The sequence below is a fragment of the Pelmatolapia mariae genome, linkage group LG17, assembly GCF_036321145.2.
Source record: "Pelmatolapia mariae isolate MD_Pm_ZW linkage group LG17, Pm_UMD_F_2, whole genome shotgun sequence".
NCBI lineage: Eukaryota > Metazoa > Chordata > Actinopteri > Cichliformes > Cichlidae > Pelmatolapia > Pelmatolapia mariae.
Window position 1 is genome coordinate 1,566,469 of NC_086242.1, and position 19,162 is coordinate 1,585,630.

General features: G+C 39.5%; 1 protein-coding gene across 3 annotated transcripts; it reads left to right on the forward strand.

Moving 5' to 3' along the window:
* Positions 1-1,872: 1,872 nt before the first annotated feature.
* On the forward strand, positions 1,873-18,262 carry ptprc (protein tyrosine phosphatase receptor type C). Of its 3 annotated transcripts, XM_063501313.1 has the most exons (32): positions 1,873-2,111; positions 5,249-5,263; positions 5,447-5,464; positions 6,808-7,275; positions 7,421-7,573; positions 7,781-7,798; positions 7,962-8,228; positions 8,336-8,575; positions 8,664-8,786; positions 8,948-9,082; positions 9,197-9,343; positions 9,860-10,006; positions 10,162-10,379; positions 10,492-10,552; positions 10,673-10,781; positions 10,975-11,012; positions 11,575-11,684; positions 11,895-11,985; positions 12,072-12,148; positions 12,336-12,372; positions 12,455-12,552; positions 12,706-12,831; positions 12,949-13,106; positions 13,397-13,532; positions 14,260-14,409; positions 14,719-14,809; positions 14,898-15,037; positions 15,186-15,320; positions 15,402-15,518; positions 15,625-15,785; positions 16,569-16,704; positions 17,236-18,262. In XM_063501313.1, exons 1-32 carry the CDS (start codon positions 2,048-2,050, stop codon positions 17,557-17,559), a joined length of 4,308 nt encoding a protein of 1,435 aa, XP_063357383.1. In that variant the 5' UTR covers positions 1,873-2,047; the 3' UTR covers positions 17,560-18,262. The 3 variants fall into 3 exon arrangements, with proteins under 3 accessions (XP_063357383.1, XP_063357384.1, XP_063357385.1); XM_063501314.1 differs by lacking the exon at positions 6,808-7,275; XM_063501315.1 differs by lacking the exons at positions 6,808-7,275; positions 7,421-7,573.
* Positions 18,263-19,162: the final 900 nt, after the last annotated feature.

Sequence of the window (19,162 nt, forward strand, 5' to 3'; positions counted from 1 at the left end):
CACTAGTTGGTCAATAGATGGTAAAGGTAGCCAAACGACTTCTTCTTTCTCTTTTCATAATGATAACAATCTAATTTTGATACAATATTTAAGAAACCCAAGTTTTCAGTGGTTCATCAGGAGGAACTGTTCACTTTTTAAACAACAAAACTTTGTAGTTTCTTACTAAAATCAACACACTGTACACACTTTAAAGATCATATTTAAAATATATCTTGTGATAAAATAATTTATCCGATTTTGTGATCATTTCGTTCTGAAAGGCTCGAGTGCTGACAGCATTTTAAGCAGTTAAATGTGATTAAACATATTTTTCTGTCTGGCGGAGGGGAGGGGGGAGGGCGTACAGGCGAACATGAGCAACATTCAGAGGTCTCATCGTGCTACATTATATTCTTCATTTCTAAATACAGCGTCTGTCTAATGAATGACATGCGGTTACACTGGTTAAATATCTGTGTAGCTACTAACAGCAACACTGCGCTCCTCGTACAGTCTTGCAGTAACACATTTTATTTGTAACAACAGCTTCAATTTGATTACATGAACATTGGGCTGTTTGCTCAAGAGTCACTTCCTGATTACAAGAATCTGCACTGTGAGAAGTGGAAATAGCCAAATGCATGTGTTTCATTTGTCTAGGAGGAAATCCATATTTAGATTTTCTACAAAAAGCTGATGTCTTTGTCGGAAACAATGTTTCTGCTGGGTTTGTGAATTCAAACTAATTTCCACAGAATGTTTCAGAGTGAAAGAAAGAAGAAACTTTCTCTTCTTCAAAATGAATGAAAACATTAAGGACATCATGTGACTATGACTACTGCTCTTCTTTAAATAGACTATATATAACTGTGTGATTCATATCAGCTTGTCACGCCATGCAAAGTGTGCTGTGTAAGTTTAAGCAAAAGGTTTTATCAGCTCACTACGACCGTCTCAGCTCACAGAAGGCTCTGCTTAGCTCCCTGTATTATTTCATATAAGAGCATGAAAAGCTGAATGTGTTTCATCCATTTTTACATCAGCTCACCCCCCCAGTGTGTGAGTCTCACTCCCCAGAGAGTTTTCGACTCCTCTCCTTCCTCTTTTATCCTCTATTTTCTTGTGTATGTAAACAGAAGTAAAGCATTTTAGGGCTCCGAGGCAAAGCGTGGTGATCAAACACCATCCACGATCAATGACTTTGAAGAGATCTAACGCCTCTTATAAATGTCGTTCACGCGAGATGAACTGCAGCAATGAAGAAATTCATTTCTGGAGCCAATGGCCGTGTGTTTTCTCTCTTTAGAAGGAGAGAAGAAGAAAAAAGAGAACAGAGTTTAACAAAGGAAAGACTGCCTCTGGTTTCTTGCATGTTGCAGTGTTAACTTCTTGTTAGCTTTGACTGCACGGAGCAGTCGTGGGCCTGCAAGGGAGGAGTCAGTGAAAAAGACGAGGTGCTCTAAGAAGTTTCACAACTCTCTGTCTCGCGTCTCACAAGCAAAATTGCTGAAGTTTAACATGAATAAAACAGAAATTACTCGGGCCTGAAACTTTAACCTGGAGGCTTCACCGTGCTCTCATCAGTCTCATCTTTCATTTGTGTGCCTCATGTTATTGAGCTAAACCCTAATATGTCAGACTCAACCCTTAAACTGAAATCTTGACCGTATTGGTGGCTATTAGCCTCCTTTCTCAAAGGTCAGAGCGATTTCACCCTTGAGCAAATTCAAGTGAACATTAAACGAGCGAAGGCTTCCTGTTCTTAGTGGCGTAGTTGAAATGATGCTTCCTGTCAGCAGACGTTAAGGTAAAGGCAGTCTCTTAAGTGTGACATCACTGCCACTCGCTTGACTCGAAACCAAAGGCGAGGTTTAGAGTTTGGGGAACAAGTCCAGGAAGCTGTGTCAACCGATAAGACAGAGAACTTATGTAGCTTCAACAAAGACAGCTTTTTCTATGTTAGCTTTGAATTGAGTTAAGAGTTGGAAATACGGTTTGACGTGTGACGATCTGCCGGCTGGTTTCACTGTACGGTGTGTGGCTGCACACACCCTGACTCCTGGACATGGCAGGTCTTTGGGGTCTGAAGATCCTGCTGCTCTGGGCCGGGATCATCGGTTTGACCTACTGTAAGTGACCATCTGCAGTTTTCTCGGTGCTGCTTTCTTTAAGGATTGTAGAAAGACTTTGAAATGTGTCTTTGTGTCTGTAAACTGAGGAGAAATAACAAAAAAACGTCTGCAAATGCAAATCATGTAGGTGATGAAGTCTCCCCCCCCTAACCTCGCTGTGTTTGAAGTCGGATGTTGAGCTTGTGATCGTGTATGAGGATTATTATCCATGTGTGAGATGGAGACGTGAATCTGTCAGCTGAAAAGCTTTTTTAGTTTTTGAAAATTGTAAAACATAATCAAGCAAAATGTGACCTTTTAAATAAAAACCGAGGGCAGAAGCTGCGCTGTAGCACGCTTTGGAGATGCATCCGCGTTTGTGCTACTTCACGTTTCTTAAACTTTCCAACCCCAAGAACAGCAGACAGGAACTGCACACGCTTGTGATGTGAAAGCTTAAAAATGACAGGTTTCTGAGCCCTTTGGCTAAAGAATGAACACTTATGTTCAATCAAAGGTGGCTGTTAACAGGAAGAAGACGCTTTTAAAACATTTTCTTTTATTTGGTGCTTTGGGAATTTTTGCAATCGTGTTTCTGTTCTGCTTTGATACTGTGCACATATGAATGTGTGATTGTGTACTGTATATGTGTAACTGTGGGTTTGTGGGTGGGGGTGGGGGGGCTGTGTCTGTCTGAAAGGAGAGACATTTTCTGGGGTGTGTCCCTGCAAGCTGCTTCTGAACCTCGGTGACTGTGGGTGCTGTATGTGATAAACACTTCAGTGTGTGTGTGCATGCACGTGTGTGTGCGTGCACGCGTGTGCACGCTAAGTTACACTGACCTCACTGCCTCCAGCATCACTCACTATTCTGCTATAACTCTGCTGTTTTCAGCCAGTCTGTGCTGATGAGCTGAAATAAAATCTGTCATTTATTTCACTCTATTGTCTTTGCCCTCAGTCTGGCTCAGGATTCGTCATTTGTTTCTAACATACAGAATTTCTCAGCCAGTGTGAAGGTGTGTCATCATCGCACCCAAAACATGATTGTTGTTTTCCTTTCAATCACATTAGTGTGGATTTTTAACTGATCAGCCATTATTTAAAAAATTAAATACATACAAGTATCAAAAAACAAAATGTTAAAATTTTCTGTTTAGTGATGTATCTCATATTAATTATCATGTTGAAATATTATTATTCTAACTCCACTGAAAACTCACAGTTATTATTAAACAAACATTGTTTTACAGTTTAACTGATTTTTACATGAAATTGTATCCAACACTAAACACGTAACACTGTGAAATGTGTTTAAATATTTACTTTAATAAATACTGATATACTTTTATTTACTTACATGAACTTTATGAAGTTTAAATAATCTGAATGCACTTTAATAACATTTGATTTTATCCTTTGTTATTTATCTTTAGCAAGCTATGTGTGTAATCGTTACAGACAAAATGTTAGGAACACCGCTAAGTAACATCCAGGCTTTTTAATCAATAAAGTTAAATTTAATTGTGCCATTATTAATCTGTCTAATGTCTCTCTGAGATGAAAGTCTCTTAAACAGTTAAAAGACATCTCCCAAAAAGATGTGGATTAAAATACAAAAACACATTCTCTCAGTGTGTGATTGTATTTTAATATTAAACATATTAAAAATTGTTTAAAACTCGGCTCAATTTCTTCATCTTTTTCAATATTTTCCTGCTTTTTTTCATCACTTTTAAAGAATTACTACACGTGTGTGTCAGCTCAGTAGTAAATGCCAAAGTTCACGTGTCTTTTGCTTAAACTGGGTGAGAGAAGCTGGGCCCTGATTAACAGGCCGCCTGCATTAGCAGCAGCAAGACGGCGTTGTGTGATCAAAAAGTTTGACCACTTCCGTGTTCCATTCTGAGTCATCTTCATTTCCTGGCAGCGCAGCGCAGGCCGAGCAGACCGAGGCACCGCGCAGCAAATGACTTGAGAAAAAAAGGGGAAGCACAGGGTCTAAAATGAAGAAGTGAGGTCAGAAATGTTAAGCATGATTTTAAAGTTTCTGGGAGGAGGAGAGTGTCACAGAGCAGGACTCTGTGGTGAATGCAAAATATGAGAAGGAGGAAAAAACAGTGAAACAGAGAAAATCAATGAATTAGAGACAGAGATGGTTACTGTGTCAGTTTCTTTACTGCATTTAGGGATAATCACATTACTGTATTTGTGATTGTCATAATACTATAATACTGTCGTGCAAATCACAATTAAAAACAAATCATTCTTTACTGAAAACATTTAAAACCAGTTTAAATAACTACTTTAAATAGTGAAAAACAGGTTTTCTTTATTTTTATGTTCCTGGGCTTCAAACACATCATAACGACATAGTTATGATATAAATAAAGAGTCAGTAAACCTGTTGCAGTCATCTTCAAACTAATAATCGATGAGATGCGTTTGTGCGAGGCGCTGAAATGTCGCTGCAAACATGTTGCATCTCTGCACGATTGAGTGAAACAACAACGCGCCAAACCACATCCTGACACTCATTGTTTGACTGTCCTCAATCACCCAATCATTCAGTTCTCATTTCTATTGTTATAAAGAACAAATGGACAAAATCAATAAATGCATTTAAAGTAAATTAACTCCTGTACCTGTGGATGTGATCCAAATGTATTTATTTGTTTTTAATTCTTTGTAATATCAAAAATACAGATTTTGGAAGAGAAAAGAAATACAAAAAAAGAACAAAAGAGAACTTCATACCTGACAAATATTATTTGAAACCATATCTATTGAAACACTTTGGTTAAAAATGTATTTTTGGTTGTGTCTGGTTCAGTGACACGGCCAAACCGAAACCAGTTTTGTAAGCACGGGGTGGTTCTAGGTTTGAGTGCAGGCAGGAAGCTGCGGTTTGCTTTCTGATGTAGCAACTGTGGCTCTTTGTCACAGTGTCATAGCAACCAGGTTACACAGCAGCGATACCTCATCCACACAATGCTGGGTAACAAAGTTTACACTGTTGTGTTGAACAGATCTATGTGTAAAAATATTTCAATATCACTCAATGTTTATGTGTTTTGTTTTCTTTTTCCTGCATGTACAATAAATTATTTAATCACAATCAAACTGATTTACACTTTTTTTCTCTTTTAATTACAGCTCAAGTCACCACAAGTGAGTACCATTATACTTTATCATGTTATTCAATCTCTATAGTTGTTCACTTCTCGTAGTCATCACTACAAATATTTGGGAATCACTCATTGTTTGTGTTTTTTGTTTGTTTGTGTTTTCCTGCATACACAGTCAATGTTTTCATGACCAAAACACTCATTCTGACATTTTTTTCTCTTGTAGTTCCAGATGACACCAAACGTGAGTTCCAATATATTTATGATGTTATTCAGTTTATATCATTTACTTCTTATTATGTCGTTTTCAGACTTGTTTAATTCCAGTTGTCCCCCTGCTGTGCTTCATGATGTAGCATGCATCTCCCTCAGCCTCATACTCTTTACATGATCTCATCTCTTTATACATATATACACAGTCCTCAAACACTTACTATGAAATGACAGAAATATGTCTTCTTACTTAAATTCATGAACAGAGGCAGGGTTATCTGTGTCAGCCAGAATTTAAATGCAAACACCAAAAACAAAAACCAGTTATGTTTTTGCAAAATGTGTAAAATGTATTGTTATTTGTGTTCATTTAATTGTAAGTTTACTGTGAAAAAGATGAAATCCTTATTTTCATATAGTGGCTGTTTTGCATAGATAATGTTCCATGAATGGGTGGTCACATATATGTGATGAAGTATTTTCCAAATCATTTTTTACCCTCTGTGAAGCTGATTGAAAGCAGATTAACATGCTGTATACCAGCGGCTCCCAGTCGCTCTGTGGTCCGGGTGGTTTGGTACCGGGCTGCGTGATTTGAGGCTCGGGTGTGAAATTTATGGTTTTCAGGGTTTTTATCGTTAACTCAGTTTCCCAGGGTCTTTCCCGTGTTGTAGTAAGAAATATTTACGCGTTACCATAGCAACCAGGGAGCATTAAGGGGCAGAGAGGAGGATGTTGCTCTCAATGTTGTTGGCCCATTTCAGGAGGACGCTGCTAATAAAGTTACACAGTTACACAGTGAATTCACGTTAATTATTATATTTACAAAATACCACAGGTTTTGTCTCGGTCGTATCATTTTATTTGGTTGTATTTATCCACGACAGCTTCAAGGCCGGTCTGTGAAAATATTGTCTGACATTAAACCGGTCCGTGGCGCAAAAGAGGTTGGGGACCGCTGGTGTGTAGCTGTAGTCGTGTACTGTCATGTTTGGGGTTTATTGTGTCTCATAGAGTCCAAAGTACTGATGAGATTTAGATCAATTTTCCAAGGGTTAGAGTCGTGCACACGCAAGTCTATCCATCATTGTAACTTGTAAGTCAATGATTGTCCAACCTGTACAACAGAATATAATACTATATTTATCTAAAGCATGAAGTTATTGATAGGATAACATTCACATACCAGTGACATTAAATCACTCTTTACCCAAACATGAAAAAATGTGTAGATGTAAATGAGGGGAAAGATATAAAAGTAGCATATTTATACTGAGAGGAGGGAAAACTGTACATGAAGCACGTTTCACAGCTGATGAAAATACCATAATGATGTCATACTTACTTCTTTTTCTGGGATTGAAAATGTTTCAGCCTCCTCACCTCCAAGCACGACCACGAATCCTGTAGCAGACACGTTGGTCGCCTCCTCACCTCCAAGCACGACCACGAATCCTGTAGCAGGCACGTTGGTCGCCACCTCACCTCCAAGCACGACCACGAATCCTGTAGCAGACACGTTGGTCGCCACCTCACCTCCAAGCACGACCACGAATCCTGTAGCAGGCACGTTGGTCGCCACCTCACCTCCAAGCACGACCACGAATCCTGTAGCAGGCACGTTGGTCGCCACCTCACCTCCAAGCACGGGTGCAGATCCTGTAATAAACCAGTCAGTCTCCTCCTCACCTCCACTCACTGTGAAGCCTTCCACGGTCACAGCACCTACTTCCACAATCAAAGTCATCCCAACCACCTCCAATTCTTCAGTTAGTTTGCCAAATAACTCCTCCTCTCAATCAGAGTCTTCATTTCAAGAATCCAATTCAACTACTGTATCTGGTAATGTATTCAGCCTCAGCTTGAGTTTTGCATTAGTTGTTAGTTTTACAAGTCAAAGTCCTAAAATGTTAAACACCATATCAGGTAAGACTGCTGTCGTTAGGTTTTTCTGCCTAAAGCTGACTCCAAGCATGCTCTCCAACAGTAATCACTGCTCCTCCTCCAATCACCTCGAAAGAGACCTCACCCGCATCCAATACATCCAGCACCCAACCAGCCTCTCAGGCAAACATCCCTCACAATCAGACCTCACCTCCAGGCACTCCGCCCACCACCACAGTGACAGCTACGACCAAAGGTTGGACGTTTCTGTTTTTATCATACAGGACTGTGATAAGATTGTTGAATCCACATATAGTGTACAGACAGAGATCACCAACACCTCTGAGGTACCAGTAGCTGTAAGGTGCTCTGAGGTATTCTGATACTTTCATTGTATAATTATAATCATATACTAATGATTTGTTTTCTTCTTTTCTGATCTCATTGAAATGTGTCCTCTCAGCCTCTGAGCCTCCACAGTGTGAGTATCAGTTTAAAAGATCAGTTTTATTGTATTTTTTACAGTAATTGTACAGATTATGGTTCATCTTCAACACAGTCAGAATCTGCATCGAGAAACCATCTGAGATTAAAAATGTAACCAACAGATTTATATTGACAAACATATGTTGTTGATTTTGCAGGTTCTTACACCGTCAAATACAACAACACGTCTGGCTTGCAGATTGAAATAAACCCCCCTGCTAACTACACACTGACTGTTTTTGAAGAAGGCCGACCACAGACTGGAAAGAAAATCCAAGCTGATCATTTAAAGCAAATCCCAGTAGGGAAAACTGGACACCTGAAGCCGTGCACTGGTTACAGTCTTAATGTTTCATTTATTAATGATGCTGGAAATGAAATCTTCTGTCACTCTACGAACAAATCTTTTAGAACAGATCCAATGAGTGAGTACAATTAATTCATATATTTGTGTTTTACATCCATCTTCTTTTAACTTAACAAATTAATCTTTTATAAACTGACACATTTGTGTATCACTTGTTTAATTTAGGTAAAGGAGACGTTAAAGAAACCAGCTGCATCCCTGGATATGTTTGTTATGGAAGTGACTGGAACATCAGCTCGTCAATATCAACACCAAATAACCGTTCTGTTGTACGATGTAGAAATGACGAGAACACTTTCTGTGTCAGACCTGCTAACGAGGACATTTGCTCAGATTTGACCGTAACCTTTACTTCAGGAGAGTGCAGAGGTTCTTCCTTTGACTTCACCAAAAGCATCAGTGTTGGTACGTACGAACGAGTCCACGTCTGCTCTGAGATTCAAACATTTACACCTGATTTAATCATGTTTGTGTTCATTCATTTTTTCCACAGATTTCTTAAATTCCAGTGAAATACAGCAGATTAAACCCACTGGACTTCCTGCAGAAATTTACACAACATTACCTGATTTACCAAAGTGTAAAAACCTCTCAGTTAGTAACTACACCTGTTCAGGTAAGTGGAAACTATATGAGTGTCAGAGACGAGTGCTTTGTGCTCTCTGTGAATCTGTTTCGATTTATTTCTTTGAATGTGTTCACGTTTGAGTCTAAACCCAAAGGATGAATGTTCACACACTGAGGAACAACAATGATGTCATCTTTGTGTCTCCTCAGACAAACACAAAGCTGATGTTGTGAAACTGTCTGAGCTGGAGCCGTTCACAGACTACAGCTGTACTGGTCTGATCTTACAGAACAACACCAGCATGAATAAGACGACTCCATCTGTCCACGTCAGGGTTGATTGTGGTGAGTTTATATTTCCTTTAGCTCATCAAAATAAAAGCTTTTATTCTCACACAGTTTAGAGTGAAGCAAAGGAAACTTCATTCACTGTTACTGATGTTTACTTTGTTCCAACAGATCTTACAATAACCAACACAAACAAAATTTCATCCGATACTTCCATTGAGCTCAGCTGGAAAACAACCAGTAAGAACTGTCAACAGGTCCTTCCCAGCCTTCATAAGCTTTCTTATGACTGCATTTGTGATGGTCAGACAGGTAAAGGTGAGTGAGATGACTTCTCTGCTTATGTGTTTATGTTCATGATGTTTGACTGTAGGTGAAAAAGCCAAACCTCTGACTGGGTGTGAATAAATACACAGTTATTAAAATAAATAGCAAATATAAAACAGAATAAACACTGAAACATCAGAGTCGAGTTCACTTTTTCACACAGAAGAAATGATGAGAAGCTTTGAGCTGTTTGAAGGTAAAATCTGATGTTTGAAATGTAATTCTCTTTATAAAAAGCAACATAAACAGTTTCTCAGTCTGTTGGTTTCTAACATGTACGTAGTTTCTATGAGAAGCTTGTAGCATCAGTGCTTTATGTCAGCAGGAACACAGACTGTAAGTGAAACAGGTTTGTGCCAGTTTATGGATCAGCTGACAGACAGAACTACCAGCTGATGTATGTTTGTGAAACTTTAACCTGACATTTGTCATTTAAAGTTTCTGTACATGATGATGTTGATTTAAATCTCTAAACACTTCACATGCTTCATGGAAATTATGTTACAGTTACAGTCACAAGTCCTGATGGAGGAACGTGTGTTATTACTGGATTGATTCCATACACTGGTTATAAATGTGGAGTCCGAGCCAAATACAACAACGAGATTCAAGTTTCCACTGGACCTGAAGTTAAACTGCAAACTAAGGTTGGAAGTAAGTAATCAAACTTTTTTATTACATAATGTTAGAATTTATTTCTCACTGGATATTTGAGCAGTGAAGATAAACAGGAAGGACACGCAGCAAAGGGCTGCAGGTCTGTCAGTGTTTTACTTTAAAATATGGCTTCCTTTAAATTTCTCTTACAGCACCTGCTAAAGTCACTGAGCTGAAATTACATGTTCATGAACATAATACGATCAAAGTAAGCTGGCACGGATCCTCTACGTTCAACGGACCTGAGGAAAAATATATAATACGACTAAATACAGCTGATGATAAGGAAGTGACAAAGAAGGAGCTAGAAGGTAAAAAATATGAAGTTGAATTCAAAGATCTGAGCTACTCTACGACCTACAAAGTGAAGGTTTGTTAAATCCAACATTTTTGGTTTAATAAAGAAATTATTATACTTATAAATATTATTTTAGACTCCTGAATGTTGTAATTCACACTGAACTGACATTTTGTCTTTAAAGGTGACGGCTTTCAACGGACACTATGAGAGTGACCCCACAATAAAAGACATCAGCACTTTGTGTACGTCCTGTTTTCATTCATGATACAGTTTACTGACATAAATGCTTCGTCTCATTTTAAGCACATATTTCTATAAATTTTATCTTTCACATAAATGTAATTTTTAATATTATTTTACAGACAACGACAAAGCTGTTATTGGGTTTCTGGTCTTCCTCATCATCCTCACGTCTGTGGCTCTGCTTTTTGTCATCTATAAGATCTACATTTTAAAACGCAGAAAGTCCCAGTAAGGAAACTTTTGCTTTTGATCATTTACTTTTTCTGAAATCAGCCCTCTTTTTTGTATTGTTTACACATCTTTATATATGAATTGCAAACATTCATGTTGCCTTTTCATTTAGATTTTATAATATTATCGCACTATTTATGTAGATGCTGAATACGACTCAAAAACTTTGTCTTTTCTAACTTCTTCACAGGGACCTGAGTGAAAACATTCATCTTATTTCAACAACAAGTGAGTTGAGCTTTTTTATTGTCACTTTATTTTTTCTCTGTGTTCACATACTGATAATAATTAAAGGATATTAAATGTGCTTAAATATTCCACATGACACTGTTTATAAAGCACGTTTATAAACAGCAGCAGGACTCAATAAAACCTTTAGGAGCCTGTATCTCAACCATGTCTGCTGAGTAAAAGGGAAGATGTTACATTTAGGATGAAGACGATGACAAAGACAGAAGCATAGCAATGTAAAATACCTTCCTTTTTTTGGTAATGAAATTCACTCTGATTTTTGAATGATGTTGACCATATAGTGCACGTGAACAGTACCAAGAGGTAAACATCAACACATGGTAGTTGCATAGGCGAGGCATGGCCATAGGAAGAAAATGCCTAAAGTCACTCATATGTAAGATCCATGATCACAACAGGAGCAACATGAAATAACTAAAGCTGTTTCCTTGAGATTTGCTTGCTAATATTGTATGAAACACATATGGATAACAATCAGTGGTCGGGTAAAAGTACGTTTATTTGTAATAATCTCTCCTTTGCTGACTGCTTTTTGTAGATGATGAAGAAAACCTGTTGCTTGTTGAGCCGATCGCAGCAGAGGTCCTGCTGGAAACCTACAAGAGGAAGCTTGCTGATGAGGGGAGACTTTTCCTGGCTGAGTTTCAGGTAAATTCATTTATCAGCTTTTTCTGGGGTTTTATTTTAATTATTATTATTACCATTTATTTATGCCTTGGTTTATGATAGGCTGTCAGAGTGTCAATATAAAAACATAAAGGCTTGTTGGTCCTGGCCTAGTACAGAGTAGAAAGGGTGTGAATGGGTGCTGAGTGCTGAGTGTTTTCTGTAAATCACACAGTTTATATTTGCTTGCAGAGCATCCCCAGAATTTTCTCAAGATACACGGTGAAAGAAGCCAAGAAGTCCTGCAATTCTGTCAAGAACCGCTACGTCGACATCCTGCCCTGTGAGCTGATCAATGTTATTAAAATTACTAAGAGTTACTGTAAAGACTTCATAATTTATTTTATTTTATTTTTTGTCTTAAACTAGATGATTATAACCGTGTGCAGCTAACCACAGGAAATGGAGAGCCAGGATGCGACTACATCAACGCCAGCTTCATTGACGTATGTAAAAATGTTCAGCTTGTTCTGTCTTTGCTGCTGCTGCAGTCATCAGAATTACATCATTATCATGCAAATGTAAAAATATTCTATATATCAAATCACATCAAAGCTTTTGAGATATTACTCACATAAGTTCAAGACATCTGTTTGATAAAACAGTCAAATATGACTCCTGTTCTTCCTGCAGGGATTCAAAGAGTCCAAAAAGTACATCGCAGCTCAAGGTAAAGTCACGCTCTCATTCTTCACACAGCTGAACTGAATGACTGTGTGATGTGTGGTGCTTATAAGCTGTGTTTGCTGCAGGACCAAAGGAAGAAACTATAAATGATTTCTGGAGGATGATCTGGGAACAACAGTCCTCAATTATCGTCATGGTAACACGATGTGAGGAGGGAAACAGGGTAAGATCGTGTTTAAACTTTCTTAAAATGAGTCCACTCGTGCACAGAGAAATATCTTCTTTATCTGATTTAGTTAGACCTTCGTATTGTTTGCTCCGTTCTCCTTCCTCACTGAGCGACAGTCAGCTTCTTTCCTCTTTCATCGTTTCACAGGTCAAGTGTGCTCAGTACTGGCCATCGCCTGACCGAGAGACTGAGCTCTACGAGGAGTTTATTGTGAAGCTGAACTCAGAGGACCACTACCCAGATTACACCATCCGCCGTCTCAGCCTGACAAACGTGAGCCTCCGTCACATGTTGAACAGACAAAACTGTAAAAGTGTTAAATGTCTGTAATCATATCTGTGTAGAAGTGTTGCTCAACATGCATTTTTATCTCAATAAATGCACCTGCAGAAGAGAGAGAAGAACTCAGAGAGGGAGGTGACCCACATCCAGTTCATGAGTTGGCCTGACCACGGAGTCCCCGGGGAGCCACACCTCCTCCTGAAACTGAGGCGGCGCGTCAACGCCTTCAAGAATTTCTTCAGTGGGCCGATCGTTGTTCACTGCAGGTATCAAGATGTCACACTCCACGCTCAGCTCAGTTTAAAGTGTTTGTTTAGTAGTCATTTCACTTTCTTCCATCAGCCATGTCAGTACATTTGTACACTGAAATTAGGCAAAGTCTAATGGATGGACGTCTATTTGTAGCCACACCTACTTCTTCAGATCACCACCTCATAGTTTAATTCAGATTAAACCAGAGCTGTTAATTGAGATTAATCTAAAGTGCATGATTGTACATCAGACACACGTTAAATAACACAACCACACTCATAGGTGAAACTTCTTTCTCGTACAGTGCGGGGGTCGGCAGGACAGGAACCTACATTGGCATCGATGCCATGATGGAAGGTCTGGAGGCAGAGGGCAGAGTGGACATCTACGGTTACGTGGTCAGACTCCGCAGACAGAGATGCCTCATGGTCCAAGTCGAGGTAAAATATCAGTATAGACAATACAGACACTTTGACACACAAATTTGATGCCAATTCTCAGAAAACACAGAGAGTAAATCACCTTACCTATATCAGCATCTACAGACAGACAGAATAACAGATGGATGGATACATATATGACAAAGATGAACAATTAGTTAAATCAGCTAAACGTGTATATATATAATTGTATATATTATGTATATTTTTTAATATATTTTTAAAAATGTTATATTTATAAAAAGTTGTATTTTTACATGTACCCTGTACTCTTTTCTGTCATTTCCTGTCTTCCTTGGTTTTTATTATCTCCTGTCTTGTTCCGGTTTTGCTTCCTGTTTTTTTTGTTTCTCCTCTTTGTGTTTGGCCCCGCCCTCTTTATTCACCTACATCTGACTCTGTGCAGCTCTGTGTCAATCAGCCCTCTGTGTGTACATGTAGTCCTGTTCTTTAGTCTGCATGTTCATATTTTAGACTTATTCACCTTTATATTCAGCTACTGTGTAAAGAAATCACTATAATAGTTTAGAAATGTGTGTTTTGTGTTGTTTCATATTCATCCTCACAATCAGTTAGATGTACATACACTGACTGCACGACATATAAACAAAGCTTAACTTTTTTAACATACTGTAATAAATAAATGAGGGAAAATGAGATATAAACTTGCAGCACATTCGAGGTTTGTCTCCTGTACATTAACATGAGTGCATTTGTTTGCACACAGGCCCAGTACATCCTGATTCACCAGGCCCTGCTGGAGCACAACCAGTTTGGAGAGACAGAGATCAGCCTGTCTGAGCTGCACAGCACCATGAACACGCTCAAAGAGAAAAACTCGGACAACGAGCCCACGCTCATGGAGGAGGAGTTTGAGGTACGCTGTATCTTATCACCTTTATATCTGGAAACTACAGAAGAGCAGTGCGAGGGACTGAAAGTGCAGCTTTGATCATGTTTAAGTCATTGAGTGAGTCACAGGTTCTTACCAAACTGCAGAGAAGAGTGTCTGAGAAAGCTCTGACAGAATAATGTAAATGACCCTAAAACATTGATGTAGCACAAACGTCTGAAATATAAAAATATCATCACAAGTGTGCCTATCGTCCTCTTTTCCATCACATCCTGCACGATGGATTAGGTGGAAGCAAAGTTTTAATAATAAAAATAAAAAATGATCTTGCAGAGACTCCCCACCTTTAAAAACTGGAGGACGTTCAACACAGGAGTGACCGAAGAAAACAAGAAGAAGAATCGTTCGTCGTCGGTCATCCCCTGTGAGTTTACACGTCTTTGCATGCACGCGTGCGCTCACATGTAAGATTACATCTGCTCAGTTCCACTTCTTTCATATGAAACCTGCAGATGACTTCAACCGCGTCTTCTTGAAGCTGGATGAAGGACGAAGTCAGGACAGTGACCCTGACGAAGATGAGGAGGAGGAAGATTCTTCAGATGAAGAGGATGAAGACTCCACTCAATACATCAACGCCTCGCACATCACGGTAACGTGCAGATTTATATAAACTGCTAAAAATACCAGCTGATGTTAAACTGTGACAAACTGCTTCCTGTCACCGTCTTTCCTGCACCAGATAACGAAACGTGTCTCATCTTCTTTCTTTGGACTCGATGTGTTTGTCTCCCACACAGGGATACTGGGGCTGCCGTGCCTTCATAGTGGCGCAGACCCCACTGGCAGACACTGTGGGGGACTTCTGGTCGATGATTCACCAGAAGAAAGTTTATACTGTCGTCATGCTTTCAGACAGCAGTGAAGGAGACACGGTACATACAATATAATATACTTATAGTGATACACAGTAAATGTACATGTGGTAAATATGCTTGTTTTCTTCTGCTCAACAGGACTGTGTTTACTGGGACAAAGAGAAGAAGAGCTTTGGGGATATTGAGGTGGAGGTGACGAACACAGACAACTCGCCAAATTTCATCAGACGCACCATGCAGATCCGCCACGCCAAGGTAACACAGCAGCCACCTACTCTGCCTCTGTAAGCGAGCATCGCCCGCTGATGAGACCGGACATTTTTAAGCCAGCTGTGCTCTTCTCGTCCTCTTCTATCCACAGAGGAAAGACAGACGCGAGATAAACCATTTCCAGTTCCTGAAGTGGACGAGCAAAGAGGTGCCAGAGAAACCTCAAGACCTCACAGACATGATCAAGGACATCAAGCAAAACTGTGGCACCAGCAAATCACAGAGGAACAATCCCATAGTGGTCCACTGCGAGTAAGAAACACATGTCGTCTGTTCAGTGATGAGATCTGAACGGGACAGCACGCAGCGAGGACGAGTCATTGTTCGCAGCTTTCAGATCAGTAAAATGTGTCGCAACAGCCGACTTCTCCATCTCGCCGGGTTTCAGGGTGGACACTAGTGTTCCCATTGATGAGTGATTTTAAATAAAGAGCTCAGTAAAAGCTAAACAGCAGGATATCTTATAAACAGAGAGATCAGCTGCGTAGCTGCGTAGCTGCATTTCTGCGCATATACAGATGCTGCCACATGTTTTAGTGCAAGCCTTAAAGTTGACAGAGCATGCATAAAAAAATGAATGCAGCCATCATTTACGTTGCAAATTTTAGATAAAGATCTTGATGAAAATGAGCTCACCCTGCTTTGCAGCCTCACCTCATTTCAAGGAAACCATGCTTTTGATTTCCTTTGGGGCGTGAATATGTTATAAAAATAGTGCGAATACTCCCAACCGTACTTTCTAAAGCCACCTCACGGAAAGTGTGATTAGTAAGTGTACACAGTCAAATGCATCTATGTTAGTGTGAGAGACAGTAAAGCTCAGCTGATCAGGAATAGTTTAGTATTCCCATGGATTTAACCCAACATCATTCATACTTTCTAATGTTTAATGTTTAATTGGTTATATTTTTATTTCCTATGACAATAGATCCACTTTCAAACCACAGCTGTCTAATACATAAATGGATATACATAAAATAAAGTGATCAGGAAACTGGTTCCTGTTTGTAACTTGTGGTGTTTTGTGCTCCTCAGTGACGGCTCGTCCCGTTCGGGGGTTTTCTGCGCCCTGTGGAACGTGCTGGACAACGCTGAGAGCGAGAAGCTGGTGGATGTTTTCCAAGTGGTCAAAACGCTGCGTAAAGAGAGACAACGCATGGTCTCCAGCCTGGTGAGAAAGAGGAACCCAATCATTCACACTAAGCGCTGTTTATAACCAGAGATCAGCGTTGCACATCACCAGTTCCCTGTTCTAGCTCACTATGAGATGCAGTATTTTATATTACTGTTTTAAAAACAAAAGTAAGCTCAAGCATAAAGATCATTTATGCCTTTTATTTGATAACAAATCCATGAAAAAGCCACGCCCATTTATTTTCTCCCTGCTCCTGCTGCAAACATGAGTAATTGTTGCATTTTGCCTGTTTTCAGCAGTGTGTTCAGGCTTGTGTGAGCTTTTACAGCGGCTGGAAACTGTAATGACTAGTTTGTGGCAACAGCAGAAGTCTTTAGTAATATGAAGCAGCTGTGATATCCGTGCATGTCCACACAGAGTTTAGTAGTATCGGTTCAGTGTTTGTGTTGTGTTCGTGGGATTCTTCTTGCTGGTTATTTAGGGAAGTGTGTAAGACTGTCTACAAAGCAAGATTCACTCTAACAAGAACAACACTGAAACAATATTTGTTTCCTCTGTTTCTAACAGGAGCAATACCAGTTCATATATGATGCCGTGGAGGCTGTGTTCCCCGTTCAAAACGGGGAAGTGAAACCGGTGCAGGCCTCTGCGGCTGACTCGGTGCAGATCGTCAACGAGACGAAAGCGGCCGAGCAGAAAGACGAAGGCAAGGCTGAGGAGCCAGCCAGCACTACCAGCAATGACCAGCAGGCGGCAGCAGAGAGCACTCCTCTGGTGTCTGAGGGAGACAAAGAAGAGAAGAAAGAGGAGGCGGAGAAAGAGGCCCCACCCACGGAGACCACGCCGCTGGATGACACCAGCAACGGTCCCACTGTCACAGTGGAGGTGTGAGGGTGACGGCCGTGACTGTGTCCGCTGATGGAAATAAGCGCTTCAGTTGTTGCTTTTTTAAATTACCTTATGAATGTATAAACATTGTAAAGCTTTTAGATTTGTGGAAGAATTTGACCAAATAGCTCATGTCAGTTTCCAAAATGTTTGATTTAAATTAAGTTATAAATGTTTCTAGGATACAAATATAATTTCTCTCTTTTCACAAAGTTTACCAGCACAGCTGTCATCAAACTAGATCCTGGATTTACTGGATATTTAAAGGCGTCTAACAACTAAATCTGAAATATACAGCAGACCAGTTGTTTTGTCCTCTGTTGATTTAGTTCATCTTCTGTTTTCCTCTTTGGTACATAGTGACAAGCATTTTTGAAACATTTAGTTAAAGTCAGTGTTTTATGGCACACTGCGTTTTTTATTACAGTTGTATTTATGCGTTGTATTTGCTCACTGTCATCGGCTTTGTTAAGCATATCTTTAAAGGATAAATATGTTACTCACTCGGCTTCTTACTACAGGAACACTGAAAGGTTTGAAGTATTTGTTGTATATTTCTCCCACTAATGAAGTTGGAGCAACATTTGAATCAACATTTTTTGGTTGTGCTGGTTTGAGTTTCTTTAGGTCACACCAGTAACATATTTGTGGAGCAGACTAGGTCAACAGTTTTCTTTTAAATAAATAAATTTATCTGATGACCATTTTACTCTGGATCTTTCCTTGAATAGAAAAATGTGCGAGATCTGAAAACGAGCTCAAATCTTCAGGAGGTTTAAATCATACACGTGTCTTTGTTCTTCATATTAGTTTCAGGGCTGAGCGGCCGATCAGGCAGGGAGGACACACTAATAACACGTCTCAGCTCAGGTATGAATCAGAAAACTTCTCAGGGCGGCTCTGAGCAAGAAAACAAAACCTCGAGCTTCATCAAAAGTCGTCGCTAAGTGTGTTAAAGTGTGTGATTGTTTCAAAAGATGGAAAAAAACAAAATAGAAAACTGACAGTGCAAAAAAATAGACTCAGTCATATCATTAAATCTCTTTAAAAGGCATAACTAGAAATATCTCATTTCAATAAATTGGGTGTTATTCATTCTGCCTTAAAATATTAGAAACTTTGCTCACTGTTGACATTTATAATTTGCTTACATTTATTTAATGTGTCGCTGTGAGAACCGCTGGGCTTGTTTTTATTGGCTGTCTTGCATAACCTGTGCTTTGGTGATGGTTGGATCTTCCTTTGCTTAAATGGACGATTCTGATTTAAGTGAATAATATGAACTACAAATATTCTGTTTCCTCTCTGTTTAAGATTCTCTTAAGTCCTTCTTTCAGTCTCACCTTAGAAGCAGGAGCAGTTTTTATGTCTTTACTTTTGTTTTATCGAGATTTAGTCTCAACTTTGAAGGGAAATTCTGAGAAATATCAAAATTCTACAGATTCGATTATTGTTTGTACCTTTGGAAGCTTTGTGAATACACGCCTGGATGTCAGCACTTTAATCCTCGAGGACCTGTGTGTGTGTGGGGGGGGGGGACGTTGTGAATCCCAGTGCTAATACGTGGTTGGACAGCTTCTATGTGTGTTTGTGTGCAACAATATAA